Genomic DNA, 27,316 nt, shown 5'->3' on the forward strand with positions numbered 1-27,316 from the left:
CACTGTGAGTTAGCTTACTTTTTTAGCTAACATTGACAAAGATAAATAAATAAATTAACATTAACTTAAGGAACCTTATTGCAACTTAAGTTTTAACTAAAACAAGAAACAAGCAAAAAACAAACAAACAAATAATAACAATAATAACAAAAATAATAATAAAAAATAATAATAAAATAAAAATCAATAAATGAATAAAATAAATACATAAACAAATAGATCGATAAATAAATAAATAAAAGTAATTAAATAAATTAAAATAAATAAATAAAATTAAAATACAATAAACAAAAGTAAATAAATAAATAACGATAAAAAAGCAACTTTTTAAAAATTAAAATAAATAAATAATAAATTAATAAATTAATTAATCCAAACTTCAAGATTTTGGCTGTAAATCTGTCTGTCTATCCAACAAATATTCTATTATTATTAATATGCATTTTCTTCAATCTGATATGAATAGTGTCTAAAACATTTGGATATTGTTTAAATTTAACCAATTCCAGAGGTACAGTTGAAGTCAGATTCTTTAGCTCACCTTTGAATTTCTTTTCTTTTTTAAATATTTCCAAGATGATGTTCAGAGCAAGGACATTTTCATAGTATGTCTGAAATAATTTTTTCTTCTGGAGAAAGTCTTATTTGTTTTATTTCAACTAGAATAAAAGCAGTTTTAATTTTTTAAATACCATTTTAAGGTCAAAATGATTAGCCCCTTTAAGCTATATATTTTTGATAGTCTACAAAACAAACCATTGTTGTACAATAACTTGCCTAATTACCCTAACCTGTCTAGTTAAACTAATTAACCTAGTTAAGCATTTAAATGTCACTTTAAACTGTATAGAAGTGTCTTAAAAAATACCTAGTCAACAGTTTTTTTTATTTTCATCATGGCAAAGATAAAATAAATCAGTCATTAGAGATGAGTTATTAAAACTATTATGTTCCCAAATGCGTTGAGAAAATCTGCTCTCAGTTAAACAGAAATTGGGGAAAAAATAAATAGGGAAGCTAATAATTCAGGGGAATTAATCATTTTGACTTCAACTGTAGTCAAAAACTCATTTGGTCGGCTGGCTTTGATAGCATAGATGCTCATATCAGCTAATAATTGTTAAGCTTTCATGTTAATCTGTCACCTCTTCTCAGATCACCGAAAACACATGCTATTAGGGCTGGGTGATATGACAAAAGTCTCATATTCTGATAACGATGTGTCATGATTTAGTACCATTTCTGTAAATTCAACCAACTAATAGATTATATATATATATACAGTTGAAGTCAGAATTATTAGCCCCCCTGAATTATTAGACCGCTTGTTTATTTTTCTCCAATTTCTTTTTAACGGAGAGAAGATTTTTTTTTCAACACATTTCTAAACATAGTAGTTTTAATAATTAATTTCTAATAATGGATTTATTTTCTCTGTACCATGATGACAGTAAATAATATTTGACTAGATCTTTTTCAAGACACTTCTGTACAGCTTAAAGTGACATTTAAAGGCTAACTAGGTTAATTAGGTTAACTAGGCAGGTTAGGGTAATTAGGCAAGTTATTGTTTAAAAAGGGTTTGTTCTGTAGGTTATCGAGAAAAAATATAGCTTAAAGGGGCTAATAATTTTGTAATTGTGTTTTAAAAATTAAAAACTGCTTTTATTCTAGCCGAAATAAAACAAATAAGACTTTTCTCCAGAAGAAAAAATATTATCAGACATACTGTGAAAATTTCCTTGCTCTGTTAAACACCATTTGGAATATATTTAAAAAAGAAGAAAAAAATTTGAAGGGGGCTAATAATTCTGACTTCAACTGCATATATATATATATATATATATATTTATATATATATATATATATTTATATATATATATGTATGTATATATATATATATATATATATATATATATATATATATATATATATATATATCAAGCACATGTAAAGGGCAATTCTTTTTACATATTAAAGTATTTACTCAGAAATGTACTCATTCATATGCACTATTTCTCACTTTATTTAGTACTTAAGTGCAAATGTTTAATTAAAAATTTAGAAATACAAAACAAATATTAATAAAACATAAAACCTACTGACTGCAGGTCCAAATAAAACACATCGCTAAATACAGTGCAAAATGTAAGCACTATACTTTTTAGATTGCATTGTTTTCACGATGCCGTTCTTAGTTTTTCTCTTTACATCCCATAATGGGATGTAACATTGTGCTCATATAAATCATGAATAAGTATTACTGTAAACAATGTATTTCATGACGGCACTAAATAAACGATAGAGCATTATATAAAGCAATAGACATTATTTTGTTCATATGATATACTGTAAACGTAAGAATTTTATATGAAAATAAAACAATTGTCCTTTACATCATCATATTGTGAGGACCTAAGCAGTTGTAATCTTTTAGTACCTGTATGAGGTAGGTGACCCTAGTGAGCAGGTTTTTGAGGGTGACTCTTGTCTGCTTCAGGCCATTCTGAGAAGGGGAATATGTGACCGTTTCTCCGCACCATGAGCACATGCTGGGTGGTGTGCTGGTGGCAGAGGGACAGATTCGGCAAACCACGCCGTACCAGACATCAGTTCGACCGCCCATATCTGCAGGAGGCCTCCAGCGCAGAGACACTCCTCCCTCTGAGCTCTCGTACTCCCAGGACAGGGCGAGCGGCGCAGACGGAGAACCTGACAAACACACACTAAGCTTATTCACGCTAATCATTACCTTCTATAAACCACAACAGACCTGGAGGAGTTTGGTTAATATGTGGGTTAATGACAAATGAGTGAGCATGAGAAAAAACCGAGCCTCTTTTTTTAGGAATATACTTGTTGGGCTGCATGATATTGAAAAACCTGACACTGTGAAATTTTGTTTGTCTGAGATATATATGAAGTATGAATATAATTTCCCAAGGTAAGTCTATTTGAAAAAGATTTCAACATTTTAGGTTAGTGAGGATTATTTTCGAGAGCAGTATGTGCACAAAAAAGCATAAACAAATTAGAAGCATAGATAAAAACAATGAAGGATACAAATAAAACAAACTATGTTTAATGGTTTTTTTGTGGAATCTAAAAGTATTGAGGTACAGAAATTCTACAGTCGTATGTAAAGTAACACTATAGTTTATATTGTATAAATAATTCAATACAATTAATCTTTGCTAAGCTTCAAATTTGATAAATTCTTGGTTTAAATCTGCTTTAAATGTATCCACAAATCACATGTTCTGAACTGTGGTGACCAACTCAACATTGCAGATCCGGTGATGTAAATATTGCAGATTTGACATTGCTATATCGGTCCTGAAACGATATAATGTGCAGCTCTAGTTTGTATTCATGATTCTTTCACATGCAATGAAACACTTTAGAACCATTTTAAATCAAAATCACTCTTGAAACTTTTTGAATTTATCACAATAATACTATTATTATTATTATTATTATTATTATTATTGTTATTATTGAATAATTATCAAGTTTTGGGGAAGTCACACCACATGATATTGTACAACCAACCTTGCCTTGCTATAAAAAATAAGCTATTGTCACAAGGTTCCTGTATGTTAGTTACATCACATGTCCTGATTTGAATAACAATAAACTGTGAATGAATATGTGGTAAAACCAATTTGTTAAATCACTTTCCCCCGATAATAATAATAAAAAAACATCTATTTTTTTTAAATAGCTTTTGTCTTCATAATGATACGTTTCACATTTTCATTTACGTTTTTTTTTTTTTTTTTTAAATGTGAAATTCTACAAAGTAATAAAATAAAATAAAATGAACTATCAGAAATGTGTACCTACAATTGATACAAATTTCATTTATTATTTTTTCTGTTGTGATTTTTTCATGTGGGGGTCGGGATTTAAATTACATGAAAAATTGATATTAGCTTATTATTCATTGTAAATTTCTGACATGTTTTTGGAAGAAAAACGTTTAGTAAAAGTATATTTAAAAAACAAAAATTGTACTTTTAGGGTTACAATTGCTTATTAACTAAAACTTTTTAAAGAGACAATCATGTGTCTTAATTATTCCTTGGAAAGGTTTCTATTTCTATTAGTTCTTTATGCACCTAGCAGGGGTAGTTAGGCTCTCTCTCCACGCACGCACGCACGCACGCACGCACGCACACACACACACACACACACACATACATACACAAACACACAAACACACACACACACACAAACACGCACACACGCGCACACACACACACAAGCGCACACACACACACACACACACACACACACACACACACACACACACACACACACACACACACACACACACACACACACACACACACACACACTGTGTCTGTTCTTCTGATTTCATTTATAATATAGTGCTAAAAATCTCGTTTTTCTCTCCACATCCTCACGTCTCTTGTCCAGGTTTGTTTTCACAGGGATGCTTTAAAACGTAGTTTAATTGTCTCCTCTTTCCCTTCTAATCCCTATTAGCAGTGTTTACTGGAATGTTTTCAAAGTAGGTAAACGCATTATTTGTTATCTGTCAGTGACGGAAAGCACTTTGGAGTATTATAACTGAATGCTCCAGTTAGTAAACAGTTTTGATTAAGGCTACGTGTCTCACATACTAAAGATATATATTGCTGCAGAAATAATCCTATTTTTATGATTACTCGTGGTCTATTAAACGTTTTTTTATTAAAGCACTGAAAGTTTTATCTTTTCTTTTACTGATCAATTGTTGAAGGGTGAGTAAATCAAAAGCATAGTTCGCCACCACAATGATTTAATCAACATCCATTTGTTCCAGACAAGTTTCTTTGTTTCTGTTGAACACAAAATAACTTATTTCATAAAATGGTTGGAAACTTCTAGATATTGATGTCTATAGTTTTTTTCCTACTATGAATGTCAGTGGCTACTAGTTTCCAACATTCTTTGAAATATTTTCTTTTGTGTCCAACAGAAATAAATGCTCATGATTGTGAGTGAATGACGAGTATATTTTCATTCACTTTAATGTCACCTCATCATATAGCCAAATTTGCAAAAGCTTATTACTAGCAAACACTTCACAGATTTACATTTTAATAGAAGTTACTCCTATAATTCAAGCAAAGCATGATCACTGGGTATAAGTTAGGGTATAAAAACTAAATTCTCCACAGGAACTTAAAACCTGTACTAGAATGTTTCATTCTTGTCCAGTTTCTATCCAAAGTTATAACTGAAGCCTCTGTAATTTAAAAAACAAGAGCTTTTGATGTATATTTTAATCCCCTCGCATATACACTCTTCAATGAAAGCATTTTTTTGTCAGAAGTTAGTTGTTGTTCTTTTTTTATCCTCATGTTTTGTTTTGTTTACTGTAAAAGGGGGCCTGATCAGTGTTGCAACCTTGTGGACAAACTAAGGAGTTCAAAAGCAGATAAGCAAACTCTGCGTACACTGTAGAACATTTCATGATCAGAACAGCTTGTCTCTAGAGTTTTCTCATTAAAAAAGATTGTGCATGCTGCTTATTATGTCCTTTGGTTTCCCATCGGGAGGGAAACTTCAATGCTATGTGGAAATCTTCCACTATGGGGATTTCATCAGAATCCAATCATCTGAGAGAGAGTAAAAAACGGGCCAATGAAATGCCAATGAGCTGGTGGTGTCAGCATGCACAACTGACATCAATTCTTATAAGATATTGTATAAAAACGACGCTCGTGCCATGCTGAGGCATCCTTTTTAAGCTGAAGAGCCTTTTACGGTTATTAGTTAAGGGGCAATTGTTGTGACGTAGGAACATACTGTAGCATTTCCGTTCCCCTCCTCGGGGAACGAGTGTTATTTTAGTAACCGTTGCATTCTCTATTAGGAGGGGAACTTCAATGCTATGTGGAAATCTTCCACTATGGGAAAGAAATACAGATATAAGCATAGTGCCTATTTTAAATATTTTAAATTTGGGAGATCAGCCTGTCATACTAAGCAGAGCAAAGATGGTTCTGACACAGGATGGCGACAGAGTCGCATAATAAGTCCTTAGGACAGAAAAACTCAGCATTTTCTTTTCGGATTTTAAACTACAGCAGATCAAATCATTATAAAACAGGTAAGTGACATTCTAAGTCAATTGCTCTATTTTGTATGTTGTTGTGCTGTATTTATACCATAGCAATCGGCTAGTGTTTGATTTGCTTTGGTCTTTTTAGAATTAATTATTGTAATATCCTGATCGCAAACAGAAAAATACTGGAAAATCTCTGTACATGGATGGCATTTCATTCTGTTCTGCTGTATAATCTTAAAATGTGAGCAAACATCACTGTAGACATTACGCTAGATCATTTAGATCATTCCAATACTAGCTCTAAAGTGACATTTTGTTAAGTAGCAACGGTTTCTGCTGTTCTAATGACAGCTGCAAATGTGAACGAATGGCGGAAGAAAGTAGTTCCTAATACAAAAGGTTTTTCGAGACTCTCCGTGTTTAATTTTCTTTTTTAAATACAAGATTATGCTGTTGAACTGTTTATGAATGCAATATCATACTCGTAGCAGTGCGATATGGCTGTATATCGGCACTAGTGGGAGGCAAGCATTGGCAAGAGGCCACATGTCCCACCAGAGACCATATACTGCCATATCACACTGCCACGAGTGTGATATTGCCTTTATTCACATATATACATACATATGTGCATACATATAATTATGAATGGACATTTTGTATAAAATAATAATTTATCAACTCCTAAAACTGAAGTACACTTTGGGTTTTGAAGTATTATTATTCTAATTGTTTATTCTACTGTTAACGGTTTCCTCTTCTTACACACAGCCGGTTGCTCTCTTACTTGTGCAGGCGGTGGTGTTGGCATCAGCTGGTGCGCGGTAATATCCACTCCGACACTCGCAAACTTTAGCCCCTTCTGAACTGGTCCTGCTGTTAGCCGGGCACTCTGTGCATGAAACCGAGCCGGCCACGGCTTTATAGGAGCCGATAGGGCACACTGTTGAGAGGAGAGAAAAGAAAAACATGACAATCATGGCACACCATGCACTCAAGCTGTTCAGAAAGTGTCAGATTCCTCCTTTGGAAATGTGTCAATTACAACCAGGAATTGGATGCCGAGTATACAGAAGGGGAATATAACGATCCAACTGGATGTAATGGCTGGCAAATGAAATGTAAACTGTTACGAAGAGAACCGGAATACAATTTGTCTCAGACGCACTCAATTAGAGGGTGCAAATTTAATCAGCCTGGCTTACTGTTCTCTCTTGATTTATTTAGCCACATGTATAATTAGTAAGAAAACAAAGAGCAAAAACATTGTTAGAAGGGAAGCGCTCGGCCTGATTGCTGTTATTCTGACAGCATGATTTATGAGGAATCATTTCTAGTTTCATAACACTGTGAAATGAGATATAAAGCTGTGTGAACCAAGGTTATTATACTTTGGAATTTTTTGTAGTTCATACTTTTTATTTTGATACTTTTTTAATTGTTCTATTATTTTTGGTTTGGTTTTATTTAGCTTTATTGATGGTTTTGTTATTTTTGAACACATTTCTATTGAGTTTTAATATATTTATTTTCTGTATTAGTAATTTTTAGCAAAGCATGCAGTGTCGACCAGTAAAGTTTAGTGTTTGCACAGCTTACATTAACTCTTCTGCAAACCTCTAAGTCATAAAATAAAAAAATTGAACAGACACTGAAGCAAAAAACACACAAATAAGATGGTAACACTTTGGTTTAGGTCAAAATTCATGCTTTTAACTACTGGCTTATTACCTTCCTTTTATTAAGTTATTAACTCTTAATTACAAGTTTCTAATTAAACTCTTTACAATGGACATACTGTTTTTCTCCAGCCTCCGGCGCCTAGACTGCAGCTAGACCCAAAGCGCGACAGAAATAAAGATGAATTTAATTGAATATAAAGATCTTAATCTGCATCCATAATCCTAGCCAAAAGCTAAATCTAACATATATCTAAGTAATTACTAATATACAGGTAATTAGTAGTTTATTAGACTAGTGTTAGTCAATGGTTTGTTATTACAGTGAATTGTGAAGATTATGAAAAAATTACTAGAAATATCTTCATACTAAAGAAAATATTTTTTCAATATTTGGCAGATGAAGCAAAGATAAAATACATGTTTTATGTACAAAATGTTTTTATTTTATATATAATGATGTGCTTGACTGATGTGTTTGGCTTTAAAAGCGTCATCTCAAGTCATTTCTCCAAACAGCCGCAGATCAAAATGTCCCAAACCATTTAGATCTGAAAGTGATTAATATTTTTGCAAATTTTTATCTTTTATTTCAGTTCATTTTTTAGTGAGTGTTGAGCAATTGCAACATTATGGATGTGATGTTTACAGTAAAAATCTCAAAGGATAAACTCACAGAAAAAGTATATGTTATTATTATATTGAAACATGGTTTGTATTTTCCAAAACTAATAACCGCAGAGTGATGGGTTCAGAAAAATATTATTCTGTGAACAATTTTCTAGATTTTAAATGAGGAAAATAAACATGCGTTGGATGTGACCAAAAAAGTTTACAGTACACAACACACTTAGCAGAAATTATGTGAATTAAACTGCACAACCCAAAGAAAAAAAAAGCATAAGAGTTAGCTCATTATAGAACAAAAACTATTGATTTTATTTCATTTTACATTTATAAGGAAAAGATCAGTTATGGATGTGACAGCTCTCCGTTATGGATGTGACAGATGTGAAATTGCCACTTGTGTGACTTTGGTAAATCAAAAACAATTGTTTAAAAACAGTGACTAAGTTTACATGGACATGTAAATCAAATTATTTGCCTTAATCTGAATAAGACAATGACATGATTAAAATGTTTACGTGAGTTGCTTTTTGAATATTCCTTTCATGATCCTGATTTACATGTTATAGCACATAGATCGATTGACATCATTGCTTCACAACGTTATCCACACTTTTCCTCCGGAGTTTCATGTAAATTCGGGTGTTTCATTTTTACTTGACAACTTTAACTGCAGTTTGGCAGTTTCAATTTCATTCAGGAACATTTCATGCATGCCCCCCGTGACAAACGAGATACTGGATGTGAGTATGAACTGCTGGAAGAGTGTTGTGTCAGTGGAATTTGATACAGTACGCCGAACGGGAAAAAAACCCTTCGCATTTCTGGATGTAGGTGTCTGTGGTCATTCGCTGACTCGATAGATGCAGAGAATAGTGTCAAACAGCGTGTGTGTGTGTAGACTATCCTGTCGCAAAATGCGGCAAAAATCCTACATGGCTGTAATAGTTTGATTAAGGTATTTACATGTCTGTACTGCACGGCAATAATGTGACTAAAATCGGCATAATCCACATGTCTTAATTTGATTTCAGTTTAGTTTGATTATAACTGTATCACTGTTTACATGTTAGACTCTTAATCAGAGTATTGTCTTAATCATTTTAAAATCAGACTGTTGGTGTCCATGTAAACATACTTATTGACAAAGACATTGAGTACAGTAAAATACAAGCACACACAAAAAAAACCTAGAAAGGGCTTTGCTATTTTGGTGAAAACTTCATTTTTTTCATGGCAAGGTTGACATTTGCATGGATTGCTCTCCTATTAGCTTCATTTAGTTTAGTTTGCCATTTATTGTGAATATTACATTTTATGGCAGTTGACAAAAATGGTTTTGACTAAAATAACGTAATAGTGGTTTACTAAAGTAACATTGTTGTGAACCACTAGTCATCCACAACCAGTGGTGGAAAGAGTACTGAAAAATCATACTCAAGTAAAAGTACCATTATTTGCCTCAAAATGTAGTGCGAGTAGAGTAAAAGTACCTGTTGTTAATTTTACTCAAAGTATGAGTAAAAAGTAGCCCTTTTAAAAGTACTCGTGAGTAGTGAGTATTACGCTGTGAAAAGCTGATGCGTTTACATGTAATTTGTGGATGTGTGTAAACGTAACATTCTGTAGTGCATGTAGTTATTGCCCAGCAGGAACACAACGTCAACACAACCGTTAATATTAGGTTAGATTTAGGTTGTGATCTCAAGTGACCAAAATTCAATGTCTAGCCAGCGTCTAAGGACAACATTATTTTGATGTCTATAACAACTTTAAACGACGTTGATATTTGGTCGATTTTAGGTTGTGTTAGAAAGTGACCAAAATCCAACGTCGAGCCAACATCTTAAACCAACATCATATTGACGTTAAATACTGATATTTATTCATCAGGTATGGCAACCAAAATCCAACGTCTGATATGAAATGACAACTTCAAGCTGTGACATCATTAGATGTTGATATTTGGTTGGTTTTCGGTTGGACATTGACGTTGGTCTGACATTGAGTTCCACCATCAACCCGTTTTTCATTTCAATTTCATTCACCTTTATTTGTATAGCGCTTTTACAATGTAAATTGTGTCAAAGCAGCTTTACATAGAAGATCATAGTAAATACCAAACAAATTGCAACGTCTCCACGTAATTGTGGTACAACGTCAATCTGACATCATGTTGATGTCTTGTGCTTGCTGGGTGTTTAGGCCATTTCGGTCCCCATACAGTAAACATCTGTCATCTTCTCATCAGTGACATGCATCTAAACAGTCTCTGGGTGAACGCGAGTAAAGATTTTGGCATCTTCTAGGACACTTTTAATGCTTCCAAACAGTTTGCTGCTTTTATAAATCGCCCATGTCTTGAGGTAGTTCATTATGAGGCAATTTACCTTCTATGTGTGATTTGATTGGACCGGAATATACAGGACTGATTTTTCTAATTCCCATAGACAAGAAAAAAAAGTAGTGACTGCAGGTTGAAGGAAAGTAGTGGAGTAAAAGTACAAATACTGCACTTATAATGTACTCAAGTGAAAGTAAATGTACACATTTTTAAAACTACTCAATAAATTACAGTTCCTGAGAAAAAGTAATTAATTACAGTAATTTGAGTATTTAAAATTAGTTACTTTACACCACTGTCCACCACTCAAAAAAATGTTGCTGCTTGTTCAAATTACTTATTTAAAATAAGCTAAAACAACACAGTTCTTGACTTTTTAAAAATTATATTGTGTTTATTAACCTAAAATGGTATGATATAAATTTTTGAATGCCATTTTACATGACATTTATTGCCATAAACTGAAAGCAGCAGCAGAAAGTTCACCTCAGATCTGGAAAACGAAATAAACAGTTTGAAATTGAACTTCAGAACTGTGACTCAAAGCCAACACATATCAGTGATTCAGCATCTACCTGTACATGTAATGTTAAAGAGGTTTAATATGTATTATTGTAGATTAGATTATAAACCTTACCATTTCGTGAGTGACTGAATATTCTGTGCTTCTGAATGGCTGTATTTACATTTCTGTCGTGTCGTTCAGTCAAATTGTTTATCACTGCAAATTGTCACTTTGTCTGTTGTTAGGACACAGGTTTGCAATGTAACCTGCTCAGTGCTCACCTAATGTTTATGTTAGTAATATTCATATTACTTGCTAATAAACAACCTCATGTAGAAAACTGAATCTGCGTCTCATTTAGGAGTCTGCTACCGTCCACCGGAGGTCACATTTCAGTCCGAGCAAATGCTTTGAGAGCCTTTCTGTATGAATAAATCAAATACGCAGTTTTTCCACCAAGGCAACCCTGGTAGCTGAAATATAATCGGCTAAATGTCACACAACAAACATTTTCAAAGCAGAATAACTGACTTCAGCATCGTTTTTCAGATAAACAAGAATGTTAGCCACTTAGGATGTTTCTTAAATATCTTCAAACACATCATGGTATTTTTATGATTTAGACGAGTCAAAAGCTTCTATACAGCAACTTTAACTTAATAGATTTGCGTTTAGACAAGATGAATGTATTGCATGGAAGCCAGCATTTTTAACTATGAATAATATACCAGATACGACCCTGTGACTTCTGATTGGCTGTTAATTTGAGTCCTTTGCAAAAAAAACACCACTTCATTGGACCGCTGCACTGGATATAATTACAGTACATGCCGGGCGGCTGTGAAACATGTCAACCTTTCATTGGAGATTGATTGTGACCCAGCTTGAACCTCAGCAACGACCTCTATCCTTTCAATTGTGCGGCCAAACAACAAACCACAACAAACACAACATGAGGTACAACGACCAATCAATATGTTTGCATAACATCACACCGAAACATCCAGTGCATCTGCTGACTCACAGAAGAGCCTGTGTTGTGATTCGGTGAAGCGCTGAAAACTTGTGACACTATTATAATTACGGCTCAGTTGCCATTTTATTCTTGTCAGCTTTGAAATCCGGCTTCTAGAAAGGTCAGGCATGTATAACACTTTCAGCAACAAAGAGAGAAAGAGAGAAAGAGGAAGAGGGAAAGAAAGAGATTTCAGCTTTTCAGCAAGCTAAAAGGATTTTTATGTTCTCGCTTGTCTGTCAGATTTGATATTAGCTCCCAAACACTGCTGCAAGACGTGAGAAAGGACGAATGAAAGATGGGCCAAAGTGTGAGAAAAGAAAGCGAGCATTGTCCATCTATCTTTGATGTGGCTGGATTATATTATCCAGTGTGTGCTGTGACAAAATACATGTTTTAGCTACAAAGCTTCCTCACTCCTCAGACATCTCCATCCCCGTTTAACACTCGCTCTCTTCTGTTGTCGGTCCCCTTTCAAACGCTCATCGGCCAATCACAGCCTCTCATTGATACCCACAGGGCATCTATTTTCCTCATAAAAGTAATTTAATATGTCTGTGGCTGATAGTAACATGGCCCAGATTTCTTATCAATTAATGAGATGACAGTGAATTGGTTCAGATGTTGATCTGCTCAAAAAATACATGTTCTTATCAAAGTCACTGTGATAAAACATTTAAGCGACAGTTCACTAAAAAAGTTCCTCACCATTTATTTACACTCAAAGGGTTGTAAACTTTTACGAGTTTCTTTCTACTGTAGAACAAAAAAAAAGAAATATATTCTGAAGAATGTTTGAAAAAGCAGCCACTGACATCCATGGTAGGAACAAAACATTGGAAGTCAATTTTAAAACGTTATTCAAAATATCTTCTTTTGCATTAAACAGAAGAAGGAAACTCAAAGGGCCCAATCATACACCCGATGCAATGCGACGCAAGGCGCGACGCATTTGTTGCTTGCTAGTTTCAGCTTGGCGCAAGAGTTGTTTTGACATCTTGCACCACACTGTTTAAATAGCAAATGCATTTGCGCTCATATGTGCGCACATAGGCACATAAGGCATAAGGAGGTGTGTTGAGGCGCATTGCTGGCGCGTTGCTATTTTGAGGAACTATAATAGACTGTTTAATAGACCAGATCAAAGCCGGTCTAAAGTCCAGCACAGAGCGTGTTATTTGTGCGCCTCGTTTACACACTGCTTAATACACATAGGATGTAGAACAATATGCAAATAACTTTACATATGAAAAACAGTTAAAGGATTAAAATCTTACAAAAATATTATTTTCTAGCCTACATAAATATAAAAACCATACTGTCATGCCTTCTTGGGGGTTGGGGGGGGGCTTTTTCAGTTTATTCATGATTGTTTGCTTTTGTATAATGTTATTATTATTAGCAGTATCATTTATTATATGCATATTTAAATTTGTTTTATTAAAAACAAGCTTAGATTTGCCCACCTGTCAGGTTTTAGACCATATGGGGCACAGCATGTGTATTTGGATATAACACAGCTTTTTGAACACACTTTGTTATTATTGTTTATTTATTAGTTTCCTGGAAATTAGAACTGAATTTAGGAATAGGTTGAAACAAATCTTTGCGCTGAACAAATGAAATTAATTATAAATAGGCTAATGTCTGTGCATACAACAAGTTTCCCTACTCACAAGAGTGAAAGTGAAAGTAAAGAATGAGGAGGCTCATCTCTCATTCTCGTGCTGTAGATCGTCTGTTTAACTGTTTTCTTATTAGTGAAATGCTCAGTTTTTCCAATTAGAAAGTCTGTCATGTAAATAGCATATGCGCTAAGGTGAGACACAACTGACTCTTACAGGGAATAGGAGATGAGACTCTGATTGGTTTATTCTCAAAACACACTTATAACTCATTAAGACAATAAGCTAAACTCTGTTAGACCATGCACCATGGCGCAGGTGGATTTTTCCGTCCTTAAAATAGCAAAAGTGTATTCTGACATGCTCTTAATGCGTTTGCGCCCTGCGCTTTTGACTAGGCATGGATCGTAAAAATAGAGCCAAAAGTAGAGATTGAGGCTGCATTTACACTGCACTGTTCAAGTGACTCAACTTCAATTTTCTTCTCCCATGTGGCACAGATCGGATATAGCCCATGTACGTGTAAGCAGGAACAAATCACATGGATTCCGATTTGCTAAAATCAGATTTAGGCCTTGTTCATATCTGGAAATTTATTCGATATGAATCGGATCTGCGTTCTCGTGTCTGCAGTGTAAGCAGGTAGATCGGATTTTCACCTGTCAATGCGAGTCGCGCGTCATTAAAAACCACAGCGAATAACAAGTCTGTCAAGTCTGATACTTTCTTTTCAGAACAGACTTCAGCAGAGTCCCAAACCTTAAATCTCATACACGAGGACTTAAACAGCTTTTATATTGTCATGTAGCACAATTATTTAATCATGTTAACGAGAGCGAGAGAACGCAATGTTCAGTTAGTTCACTTTAAAGGCAATGAAAAGAGCTTATTAAACACTATCCAAATGGCATTTAGAAGTTGTTGCATCTAACATCTTCAAATAGATACTAGACTAACCTAGGTCTGATTAGCAGTTAAAAAAATAAACAAATACATATTAGCAGAACAAGCAGCCAAAAAAAAGGGATAAAATATAATATTATTGTTGTAAAATTAAATACTTAGGAAAGGTAATAATAATAATAATAATAATAATAATAATAATAATAATAATAATAATAACAACAACAACAACAACAACAACAACAACAACAACAACAACAAAAATATTATTATTATTATTATTATTATTATTATTATTATTATTATTATTATCATTATTATTATCATAGATACATCCCTTTCCAAAACAAGTAAAAAAAATTAAAAAAAGACACAAATTAAAATATTCCAAAATACTTTGGAAGTCAATGGCTAAGATTTTCACCATATATCTCCTTATGCGACAGGAAGCTCACACTTCAGACGATAGTCACTTTCAGTGCAGCAAAATAACACATGCACATTCATGCCTCTATTCATAATGGCTCTATTTATTTATTCCCAAACGCAATAGCAGCTTTTGACCTCTCAGTGACACTTATGCCATACCCTTCTGCAAGCTATCAGGCGAACGTTATAAGCTGCATTTTAATGAGTTGGATTAACCCTTGCCTGGCCAATGGGGATGATTGACTGTTTCTGCATATGATAAAAGGGCATTAAAATGATATCATATCATATGAGCTTCAGTGTATGTTTGGGGTCTCATGAACTGATCGATGTTTCCCTTTAGCAGTATTGACATAATTGTCACTGTGAGGTCAGACGGTCCACTGTGTGACAGAAAACCTTTCAATTAGCCTTATATTTATGTTTAGTAACTAGACACACTCACAGATTATTAGCAGACTTTACATGAAAATGAGTGTGGGTTTACTGTGTATAATCACATCAAGTGGGAAATAAAAGTAAAAATATGAGCTTTTTACTTTTGTTTTATGAATGTAATTTGCTTATGTTTTCTATAGATTTGTGACACACAGAAATGTCTATGTGTAGGCTTGAAATTTGGGACAGTCTGCATTCCATATTGATTTGATACAGACTCAGTATTTAATCGTAAATACAGGATTATCCGGTCTTTTACTAACGTTTTTGTTTCGGCCAAGGCTGTGGATTATATGTAATAATGCTGCACAGATCAATAAGTTCACCTCACAAAACCTCAATATATCATTAGGAATCACAGGTATTCCTTTTGTATATATATATATCTATTTTTTTTCAAAGTGTCTGTAGTAGTGAGAATTGGATTTTAGGAATCACTGAAGTCCACAGTTTCATGCGTTACTTTAATGTTTGAATGAAGAAAAAAGAAGCATCTCTTTAAATGGGATAAAAAGTTGTATCTATTAGCAATGTTTAATATATGCTGTAATATTTTTCATTCATTTTCCTTCAGCTTGCCACAGAGGAATGAACCGCCAACTATTCTGGCATATGTTTTACACAGTAGATGCCTTTCCACCCACAACCCAGTACTGGGAAACACCCATTCACACTCATTTATACACACACTCATAAACTACAGCCAGATTTGTTTATTTCATTCACCTGTAGTGCATGCCTTTGGATTGTGGGGGATGCAATCTTTTTGGATTGCATTTTTAGATTCTTAGTCATCCTAATGTGTTTATATTTTATTGTTTGTATATGTTGAATCCTTGTATTGTATTGCATGTGTGGTTATCTCTGTTGTTGTAACATTTTCAAGAGTTCACACTTAGCTGATGATTGATTATAAGCAAGTTTGGCATGCTGTCCCGGGAGAGAGCCCTGAGCTCGAAGGTTCTTGAGCCCTGGGCTCCCTCCCGTTTGGAGGAAGAGAGGGGAGCCTCGAGCTCAGGTAGATCTCGACAACTCCCCTTTTTATAATAGCTAAGATTAAGATTGAAGGCTATTAAAAGATATGCTGCATTATTAGATTACCTGTATTGAAATTTAGATTTAACGATTAACTTGTTGTGCATGTTTTTGGAATGTGGGAGGAAACCGGAGAACCCGGGAAAAACCCACGCAAGCACGGGAAGAACATGCAAACTACACACAGAAACGACCACCGGCCTGTTAAGGAACTAGAACCGATGACGTTCTTGCTGTGAGGCGACAGTGCTAGTCACTGAGCCACCGTGCTGCCCTATGGAGGGAAAGGTGAAAAGGTAGGGGTGGAAGGGGGGATTCTTCAAATCGAAGATGACTGTAGTGAGAAAACCCTGGCTCTTTATAGTGGTTAGGAATGGCCTGATTGGTGGATCAAGCATGCTAATGCAGAACCAGCCGTGTTCAATCATAATCACGTGCTCCTCTCGAAATTGGTTTATGAATAAACTTCACTTAGTTTTCAGAAAAAACGCAATACAAATAACATAGCTCTAGCTCTCTGCAACTGTCACATGGTCGCCCACCGAAGATAAGCAGGGTTGTGCTCGGTCAGTACCTGGATGGGGGACCACATAAGAAAGCAAGGTTGCTGCCGGAAGTGGTGTTACTGAGGCCAGCAGGGGGTGCTTAACCTGCTGTCTGTGTAGGTCCTAACGCCCCAGGAGAGTGAAAGAGACTCTATACTGCTCAGTAAGCAACATCTTTCGGATGAGACATCTGAGGTTCTGACTCTCTTTGGCCATAAAAAATCCCAGGATGTTCTTTGAAAAACAGTAAGTGTTTAACCCCGGCATCCTGGCCAAATTTGCCCACTGGCCTCTGTCCATCATAGCCTTCTAACCATCCCTATATCATAATTGGCTTCATCACTCTGTCTCCTCTCCACCAATAAGTTGGTGTGTGGTGTGCGATCTGGTCAAGTGTGCCGCAAGCCTGCGTTTGAGTGAAGGTCTCGGCCGTTAGATCGCCCCCAGTGGGCTGGCTGCAGTACAAGTCATAAAGCCTGCCTCCTCCGTGTTAATGAAGGAGACTTGAGCCCAAATAAAAAAAATTATTACACTTGCAATAAAATGTCCCGAAAGATGGTTCTGGTCGATCAAGGCACTGGTTATTGTGCTGAAATAGGTGCAGATCTTCATTTTTGTAAACAGTTTGTTTTTAGCAGTAATTTAATGCTGGGCGTGTCATCGTGATTGACAGCTGTGATTGACAGTTTCTCAAAGCAGCGCATCTGAGCTTCGGCAGGAGACTGAAGTGTTATTATTCAATTTCTGTGTTATTTTACTATGACAAAATGAGTTCAGCAGTAAACTATAGTTTGACATACATGATCCTGGTGGAACACTGTTTATTCGCTAAGGTCAGGGCTCTTTTCGGGCTTTATTAGTTTGCTGATACACGCCTAACCACCCAGATAGCAAAATACATTCGGGCCAGTTCCGGCTAGATTCTCGCCTGCCGGAGACTTACCCCTCAGAGCTCAGACTGACTACCTCTGCTGGACCTACTCCGGATGCCTGAACTCACTGCCCGATTCCAGCCCGAGTCAATCGAGCCGGCGCTGCCGCATGTGAGCCGGAATCAGCCGGCGACGCCGCGAGTAGGTTATGCACTGCAGCCCGGAGCTGGCGCGATTGAATATATAAAACCCTGATATTTGTTAATGTTATTACATCCATTTGTGTTGATATGACAGCAAACGCATGCTGAGAAGTTCGGCGGGCGTGGTAGATTTTACATAAAGTGTTTGGTTGGAAGCTCGACTCCGCTCATTTTCGCAGCTCCTCATCTGGCTCCATCAGACAGTCCTTCTGCGCATGTCAAGGCTCCAATTTCAGCAGTCTTTTGCGACAGTTTGTGCCCGTCAAGCAGGCGTTTTGCCCTCAAGGCGTTCAATGGGAAAGGGGCTGTGGCATCATCCATATTTTTTACAGTCATTGGATCTGGTACAATAAGTGCTTTGACCATCTAAAAAAGTTCTATATTAATGTAAGGAATTATTATTATTATTATTATTATTATTATTATTATTAATAATAATAATAAAATAAATCTATTTAATTACTATCATAAAAATGTATTCCTACATTAATTCCTATTCAGGTCAATTATTTATAATGTTAATAAACGAGACCTTATTTAAAAGTGTTGCCATATGACTTTATAATCCGTTTTATCTCAGAGATTTGCATGCGTATTTTAAATAGCTTTGACCTCTTAAGAAAAGACTGCTGTAAGCAGTGGGGAGAAAGAAGGAGTTAAGCGTCTGCAAGAGACAAAATCACTGTGCTGGCAGTAAAGGTCTGAAATATTTAATCATAATGCTGTTTACAGTATGCCGTCCTTCTGCATCACATTCAAAGTGGGCGGCTTGGCTTAGATTCTGCCAGCTAACTCAGTAAAAATGCTCAATCCATCATGAGTTGTCTATAAGCTGTCATAAAACAATAACCTTGTGAACAATTGTTATAATAAAAAAGCTGTATTATCTTACTTGTTTTTCAAATGGTATTTATTTGGAGCTCGAATAGCAGTATTGTTAACATGTTATGAATTATGCTGCACAAATAGCAGAATTAATAGAAATGTTTTTAGAATGAAAAAATGAAAAATGTCTCATTTAAAATCTAACATGTATCTATAATATAGATATTTCATAATTTATTATAACATAACATAACATAACATAGCAATATTATTTCCCCGAGATGGGTTGCAGCTGGAAGGGTATCCGCAGCGTAAAAACGTGCTTTATAAGTTGGCGGTTTCGCTGTGGCGACCCTTGATTAATGAAGGGACTAAGCCAAAAAGAAAATGAATGAATATGCAATATTAATAAAGTGTTCATTAATTAATTAATTAATTAATTCATTTTCTTTTTGGCTTAGTCCCTTTATTAATCTGTGGTCGCCGAAGCAGAATAAACTGCCAACTTATCCAGCATATGTTTTACGCAGTGGATGCCCTTCCAGCTGCAACCCATCCACAGCGACCTTCTTGCTGTTGCCTATATTATATTATATTATATTATATTATATTATATTATATTATATTATATTATATTATATTATATTATATTATATTATATTATATTATATTATGTCCCTTTAACTGCCACACCAAGAAAATAAATTTGGATTGCATTTCTTAACTGATAATGTCGCTAATTAACACACTCACTGCATTTTTTTCAACACATCCCATTATTTCTAAAATATAAACCTCTACCAAATTGTAGATATGTCGGTTTATGATAAAAGTACCAGAATTAATACATAAACTATGAAAAATCTGAAAATATGAAGCCTTAAGCCCTGCTCACACTGTGAGATTTCAGCACGATTTTGTCAACTGAGACAAATTTAGGAAATCCTAAAAGATTCCTGAAATCCAAGGCTAAAATCTGTGATTGTTGGTTTGACATATTCACTGACAGCTGCTTAAAGACCGGCTCACACTGTGCAATTTTTATAATCTTGAATGATTGTACGAACATGGCTCCCATGTCACACTGTAAGATCTCAGCTGACATGTCAGACTAAACGCCAATGAAGACCCGCCAAACACGGAAGAAAACTTTCAAACTTGAGTTTGACGTCATCCACCTGTGACACTTTCACTATCCCACGTTCTGAAATGATTCCTCGCAGGAAACATGAACAATCTGTATGTCTCAAAATTAAAACCAGGAAGAAAAAACAGTTGTGACATTTCCCCGCGGTCATTTGAATTGTTGCATCATCAAATTCGTCCCTCCTATTGGTTTTTGGATTGATGCTCATCACAGCTGTTTCTCTCTTTGGCTCTCGGCGAAGGCGGTCGCACTTCTTCCCTGTCCGTCCCATATCTCTCCTTGCAGGCTCCTCTTGTCTTCGTCTTATTCTATCTCTGAGGCTCTCCGTGCCCTGCTATCCAAATGAATACAGCTCTCTTCTTTCTCCTGCCAGACGGCCTCGGCTGGAAAAAAACAACTCTCCTGGATAGCAAAGAGATAAGGAGACGCTCTGAAATTTCTGCTCCTGTCAAGGACACCTGTTGGACAGGCTCACACACACACATAAACAACTACAGATAAACAATCACTCCCGATCCCCTTATCCAAATGCCTTTGTGTGTTTTCACCCATGGGAGGAGTGGGTGGGTCTGCGACCAGCGCCTTAATGGCTGCAGGACCAGATGGCTGCCCGCCCTAATCAGACTGTATCTGTATCCCCTGTTCCCATCCCCTGTGTCAATGTTGTGTCTTGTCTGTGTGTTGTTGTGCTAGATTGGGCTGTTTTTCTCCCTGTTCTCACCCTGCCCTAATTCAAGAGCAAGGTGAGAGGGTGTTTTTTTTGTTTTTTGCCTGACTCTCCTGATGTATCTTACTTCCCTTTCTAAATGCTACCTCATGTGACCTGTCTTACCCTAAAAATTGTGATGTTTGTGTACAGTCGGAGGGGTTTCAATTTCACTATACGAAAGTGTATGTGACAAATAAAGGCCTGATTTGATCTGATTTGTCACACTGCAGGAAAGTGTCTGAAATCTTCTGACACTGCCAAAACTAAACTCTGTGAACATGTCAAACCAATAATCAAAGATCACCAATTTTAGCCAAGGATTTCAGAAATCTTTTAGGATTTCCCAAATTTGTCTCAGCTGACAAATCAAGCTGAAATCTCACAGTGTGAGCAGGGCTTAACACCAGTTTGGATAAGTTTTTTCCTTTGATGAAGTTCTGGCAGTGTCAGAAGATTTCAGACACTTCCCTGCTGTGTGACAACAGGTGCAATGAGCATCAATCCCAAAACCAATACAAGAGCAGAGTTTCATGACGCGATTCATGCAAGAATTTAAATGACTGAGGGGAAATATCAAAACAGTTTTTTCCTTCCTGGTTTTATTATTGAGACACGCCCAGTGCAAAATTGCAGCTACAGATTGTTTATGTTTGCTGTGAGGAACCATTTCAGAACGCGGGATAGTGAAAGTTTCACAGGTGGATGATGTCAAACTCGGGGAGCGTTTTCTTTCCTGTTTGGTGCGTCTTTATTGTCGTTCAGTCTGACTTTGGCTGTTTCTCAATTCCAAGAATGCAGAGAACGGACTTGCGTTCTTGTGAAGGCCGGTCTTGCCAGGTGTCCTCGGAAGAACGAACTCATGAGACCGCGAGGGCGAGAGAACGCGTCCTTTGAGAATTGAGATGCTGCGTTCTTCCTGATGGACACATGACCTTGACGTGTTTTAAATGGTAAATTATTTAAACATTACAGCGTTCATACAACGATTTATTGTTTTTCCCCTTTTCAAAATATATACTTTGCATAAACATATTAAAAATCTATGTTGCACAATATGAATAAAACAGATTTTAATACGAATCTCAGCAAACAAACACCCTTAATGTGTTTATTCCTTTAATAACATGTCCATGGTAATGTTTACTATCACCGTTTCATTTAGGGAAACTCCTGAGGTAAATAAGTCATGTCTCTGAACTTTAATAATAAATCTAAATAAAATGCAGCGCTTCCCACCTCCTGTGGCAATGACTTCTGGGACTTCCAGAGCGAGTTCGATGCTCAAGTCTGCATTGTTGCGTCCTCCATATCAAGATCACATCCAGAAAGTTTCACACGTCCTCCGTGCTTGCGGTCTTGTGTATTGGAACTGAACTTGGGCAGCTGATGATGACGTTGCACGAGAACACGAGGGCGCAAGACCGCTGAAGAACGCATATTGAGAAACAGCCGTTATGACAGCCGAGATCTTACAGTGTGAGATTGGTGCCATGTTTGTGAAGTCTGACATGCTACAATTGTTCAGGATCATTAAAAAAAAACTGCAGTGCGAGTCAACCTTAAGACCAATTTATTTAAAAACATGATCAAAATTAAACATTTTTGAATACTAAATCATTTTTTAAAGGTATGGCTTAACATACTTCTTCTATCAATTTTAGTAGTGCAACAAGTTTGTTTGTTTGATTTTTTGTTAACCAACAATGCTGTGTGTGTAAACCATTATTGAAAACAGCCTTTTTTTAAATGAATTTGACAGTCATTAAATAAAAGTCAAACTATGGTCAACCATGTGTTTGACAGAGCAGGCAGTTAAAGGGATATCATATTATATTACATTATATTATAAGTGTTTGTTATTTTGCATATAGGCTTATATGCATATGTTTGACAAATCATTAGTGAATTAAGCTGAAGGCATTAATGGGGGAAGGGCTGTTCATGTTCAAATCGAGCACACCTCAGACAAAAACAAAACTCAATTGAAAAAACACCCTTGAAATGATGGAGCTTGCTGTATTCAGAGAAGTATCAAAAGAGTGATTTTTAATAGATGCAGATGAAGAGAAACTGCAAACGCAAATGGGCAAAGAGAGAGCGAGAGAGAGACCTCAGTGAAGTGTATAATTTGCCGTTGACATCGTACGTGGTATTTAGATCGCTGACCCAATTTCTCTCTCTCTCCGTGTGTGTGTGTGTCTCTCTCCCTCTCTCCCTCTTGCGGCTGCTCTCATTCTCTTTATTTGGCTTGCAGCGTTCTGACTAAAGCACACAGATGCACAAACACACATAAACACACAAACAACACAGTGACTGACACACAACTTCAAAAAAAAAAAGACATAAAAAGGTATGCGCTTATTTTGCACTCTCTCTCTTTCTGTCAGTGCACTGCAGGCTGCGAAGTAAAAAAGCACCCTAGGAAATACATTTCCCTCTAATTAATCTCCATAATTATGCTATTTAATGTGAAATGATTTGCTTGTAATGCTCTGCTGGCTCAATACCCTTGTTTTCCGCTGATTAAAGTGCTCTGCAATAGTTCAACTGAGAGACTGAGGGATCCTGGACGTCCCATCTGTAACGGTCAGTTGTTTGATAATGCTTGATTTACACTAGAATAAACCCAAATTATGATTGAACAATGAAACTCTTTTGGGAAAGAGGCTTTTCCTGCATTTGATCTCAAAAGAATATAAATCTGACATACATCAAAATTCTCCCTGGAAATATGCATTTCTGTAATCTTTCTGAGTTCATTGCTCTGCAGTTTTTAGATGTATAACAATTCCACAAGAGGCACTACAAGCTGTATAATGTTCTTCTTCATTGGAGATGTGGGTCTATTGAACAATAGTGAAAACATTTCTGTGAAATGCCTGCAAAATGATATTGCACTGACTGTAGGGTGTTTTACATTGTAAATTTAAAATGCAAAATATGATGCTTAATATTCACAGCTATATTTCCATTCCATTTTTGCATGTTTAGCTTAAGAAAACCTAAATGAATGCTTAAAAAGTCACATAAAAAACGCATCTGAGTCTGATAATATTGATAATAATAATAATAAATAAATACATGTGCATAAACTAGGAAGAAAACACATTTATAGAAATAAGTCAATAGGCATATTTTATTGATCTAGACGCAAAGTCTATGGCGCAAAAGCATTAAGGGCTTGTCCGAATACACTTTTGCTATTTAAGGATGGAAAAATGTGGTTTGTGCCTTGGTGCATGGGTTGTGCTTATTCTCTCAATGAATTATGCGTGTGTTTTGAGTATAATGTAATCAGAGTCTCATCTCCCATTCCCTTTAAGAGTCAGTTGTGTACCGGCGTTGTGAATTTGCTATTTACATGGCGACTTTGTAAGTGAATGCTTCACTAGTGAAAAAAACAGTTAAACAGACCATCTGCACCGAGGATAAAGAATGAGCCTCCTCCATTTTACCTCTTTACTTTCTCTTTACTTTTTACTGTACTTCTTTACTTTCGTGGATGAGAAAATGATGTTGTACGCATTCCACTGAAGACATCCATTAGCCTACATATTTAAATTTGTTAAGTGCAAAGATTTGTTTTAACACAGTTTCTAAATTCAGTTTTAATTTCCAGCAAACAAATAAATGAACAATAACACATGTTATATCCAGGGCCGGCGTGTCCATAGAGGCGACGTAGGCGGCCGCCTGGGGTGGCAGAAAAGAGAGGGCGGTTTCCCCGACACTATCCTCACCTCTCGCGCCCTCAGTTATTTCCGCGTCTAGGGCGGCGTCCGCTACACTACCCTCACCACCTGCACCCTTAGTTATATTCGCGTCTAGGGCGGCAGAATAGATAGGGTGGCGTCCGCGACACTTCCCTTATCACCCGCGCCCTCAGTTATATCCGCGTCTAGGTTGACTGAGTAGAGAGGGCAGCGTCCGCGACACTACCCTCACCACTCGTGCCCTCAGTTATATTCGCGTCTAGGGCGGCAGAATGGACAGGGTGGCGTCTGTGACACAACCCACCACCCGCGCCCTCAGTTATATCCACGTCTAGGGCTGCAGAATAGACAGGCCAGCATCCGTGACAAAACCCACCACCCGTGCCCTCAGTTATATCCGCGTCTAGGGCGGCAGAACAGACAGGGTGGCGTCCGCGACAGCTCCCTCACCGCCATCAACCCCCCCCCCCCCCACCCCCCGAAAAAGTCCCCCAAGATGAAGAAGGCATGAAGGCAGTGGTTTCATATTTATGTAAAAAAAAGAATATAATTGAAATATTTTAATTCTTTAATTCTTTTACAATTGTAAATATATTTGTGTATTGCCTGTGTGTAATAAGTAATGTGCATTTGTTTAAGGCGCAAAACTAACACGCTCTTTGCTGGACTTTAAACCAGCTTTCAGCTGGTCTATTGCTAAAATTTATAAAGTTAGAAAAATATATAGTTATAAAAAATTTTATAACTAAAATAGACTGCCTATTTTAGTTCCTCAAAATAGCAATGTGCCAGCAATGCGCCTTAACACACCTCCTTTCTAGACTGGAACACCCATGAGTCCACAAAGTGTCACAAAATTAGATTTGCGCTGATTTCAAAATAGCCAAAAATGCGCCAAACATTTCTTGTGCCTTATTGCGCCTGGTGTATGATAAGCTCCAACGTGTGTGTTTGAGTAATAAACTGCATGATCAAGGTTGTGACTATGACAAGAAAACATATACTGTACTTGAGTTTCCTTGTTGCATCTTCTGAGGATTAAAAACCATCTTTTTGCTTCATTCAAATGTTTTTGGTGCGAGTTGATAGTATTGATCGAAACAAAACTGAAAAATGATACTCAAGTTAAAGTCCCCTTACTTACCAAAAAAAAAAAAAAAAACTGTATTCAACTGTGACAATTATTCCACCTTATAACCTGTAGATAAAAGATGTAGCTTGCAGTGCATCAGTAGACAAATATTTGCAGTGCACAGTAGCAATGGTATATTGTCTCTTAAAGAGCTTCTACTGTGGGTTTTTGAAAGTGACTTTCCATACACAGCTCTAAGTGAATAAAAACACGCAGCTGAGGATTAAATCTGAAAATGCACCTTATTTAAAAATATTGATAAAAATGGAACAACTCAGAGTCGTTAAAATGATTTAACATTTATCCAGATCTTTTGCCTGTTCGAACCGACATCGACAACATGGACAACAAAACCATAAACAGTTGAAGTCAGAAATATTATCCCCCCTGAATTATTAGCCCCCTCTGTTTAATTTTTTCCCCAATTTTTAAATATAATAGTTTTAACAACTCATTTCTAATAACTGATGCCATTGCCATGACGACAGTAAATAATATTTGACTTGATATTTTTCAAGACACTTCTATACGGCTTAAAGTGACATTTAAAGGCTTTACTAGGTTAATTAGGGTAATTAGGCAGGTTAGGGTAATTAGGCAAGTTATTGTATAATGGTGGTTTGTTCCGTAGACTATCGAAAATAAAAATTGCTTAAAGGGGCTAATAATATTGACCCTAAAATGTTTTTTTACATTTTATTTTATTCTAGCTGAAATAAAAAAGGAAAAATATTATCAGGCATACTGTGAAAATTTTCTTGCTCTGTTAAACATCATTTGGGGAAAAAATTTAAAAATTAAAAAAAAATAAATAAATCAAATGGGGCTAATAATTCTGACTTCAACTGTATATAAAACGTGAACGTGTCCTAATCTTCAAACACTAGCGGAAGGTGCATGTATGTGTGGGATTGATCATGACTGAAGTTGAGTGAATATTATTGAGTGAACATTCTGATGATTAATACAATAACCTACCCTGTTAAAAAAGAATCAGCAAAGACTATGATGGAAATATGAATGGGACTTTGTAAGATATGGACCGGTTTCTTCCTCCTCTGGATATCAAGCTGTACTGTAAGTGAGATTAAAATAGCTATATCCTTGTTTTCTCTAACTTGCAAAATATGCAATTGCTTTTGTTGCTTGTAAATCGCTCCATGCGGCTTGTATTGCACTTGGTTAATTCTTTATATTCACATATATATCGCTGCTAAAACCACTGTAAAAATTAAACTGCAAAGTCTGTATTCTGCACTTAATTGTCTCACAAGACAAAAAAAAAAAAGGAATTATATGTGTATACACATTTCATTCACTCACAAGTGTCTAATAGGCCGGGATTACAGAGGAGAATGTGCTAATATTTATGGTAATATTGGCAATATAACATATGCACTACTAACAGGAAGCTCTCAGCACATTATAACTGTGAGGTCACGATTTTGGTTTGATCCTTTTCAAAGAGTCACTGATCATCATGCTCAA

At 36.0% G+C, this 27,316-nt stretch overlaps 1 protein-coding gene across 2 annotated transcripts in view; it reads right to left on the reverse strand.

Annotated features, from left to right (window-relative positions):
* ephb6 (eph receptor B6) overlaps positions 1-27,316 on the reverse strand; it is a 143,190-nt gene that overhangs the window by 29,451 nt on the left and 86,423 nt on the right. For both annotated transcript variants that reach the window (XM_073925915.1, XM_005173518.6), the window contains exons 6-7: positions 6,870-7,025; positions 2,441-2,712 (exon numbers count right to left, since the gene is read on the reverse strand). In XM_073925915.1, coding sequence (XP_073782016.1) covers positions 2,441-2,712; positions 6,870-7,025 — 428 coding nt within the window. The remainder of the gene's footprint in view (positions 1-2,440; positions 2,713-6,869; positions 7,026-27,316) is intronic.

Source organism: Danio rerio, chromosome 16 (assembly GCF_049306965.1).
Source record: "Danio rerio strain Tuebingen ecotype United States chromosome 16, GRCz12tu, whole genome shotgun sequence".
Taxonomy (NCBI): Eukaryota; Metazoa; Chordata; class Actinopteri; order Cypriniformes; family Danionidae; genus Danio; species Danio rerio.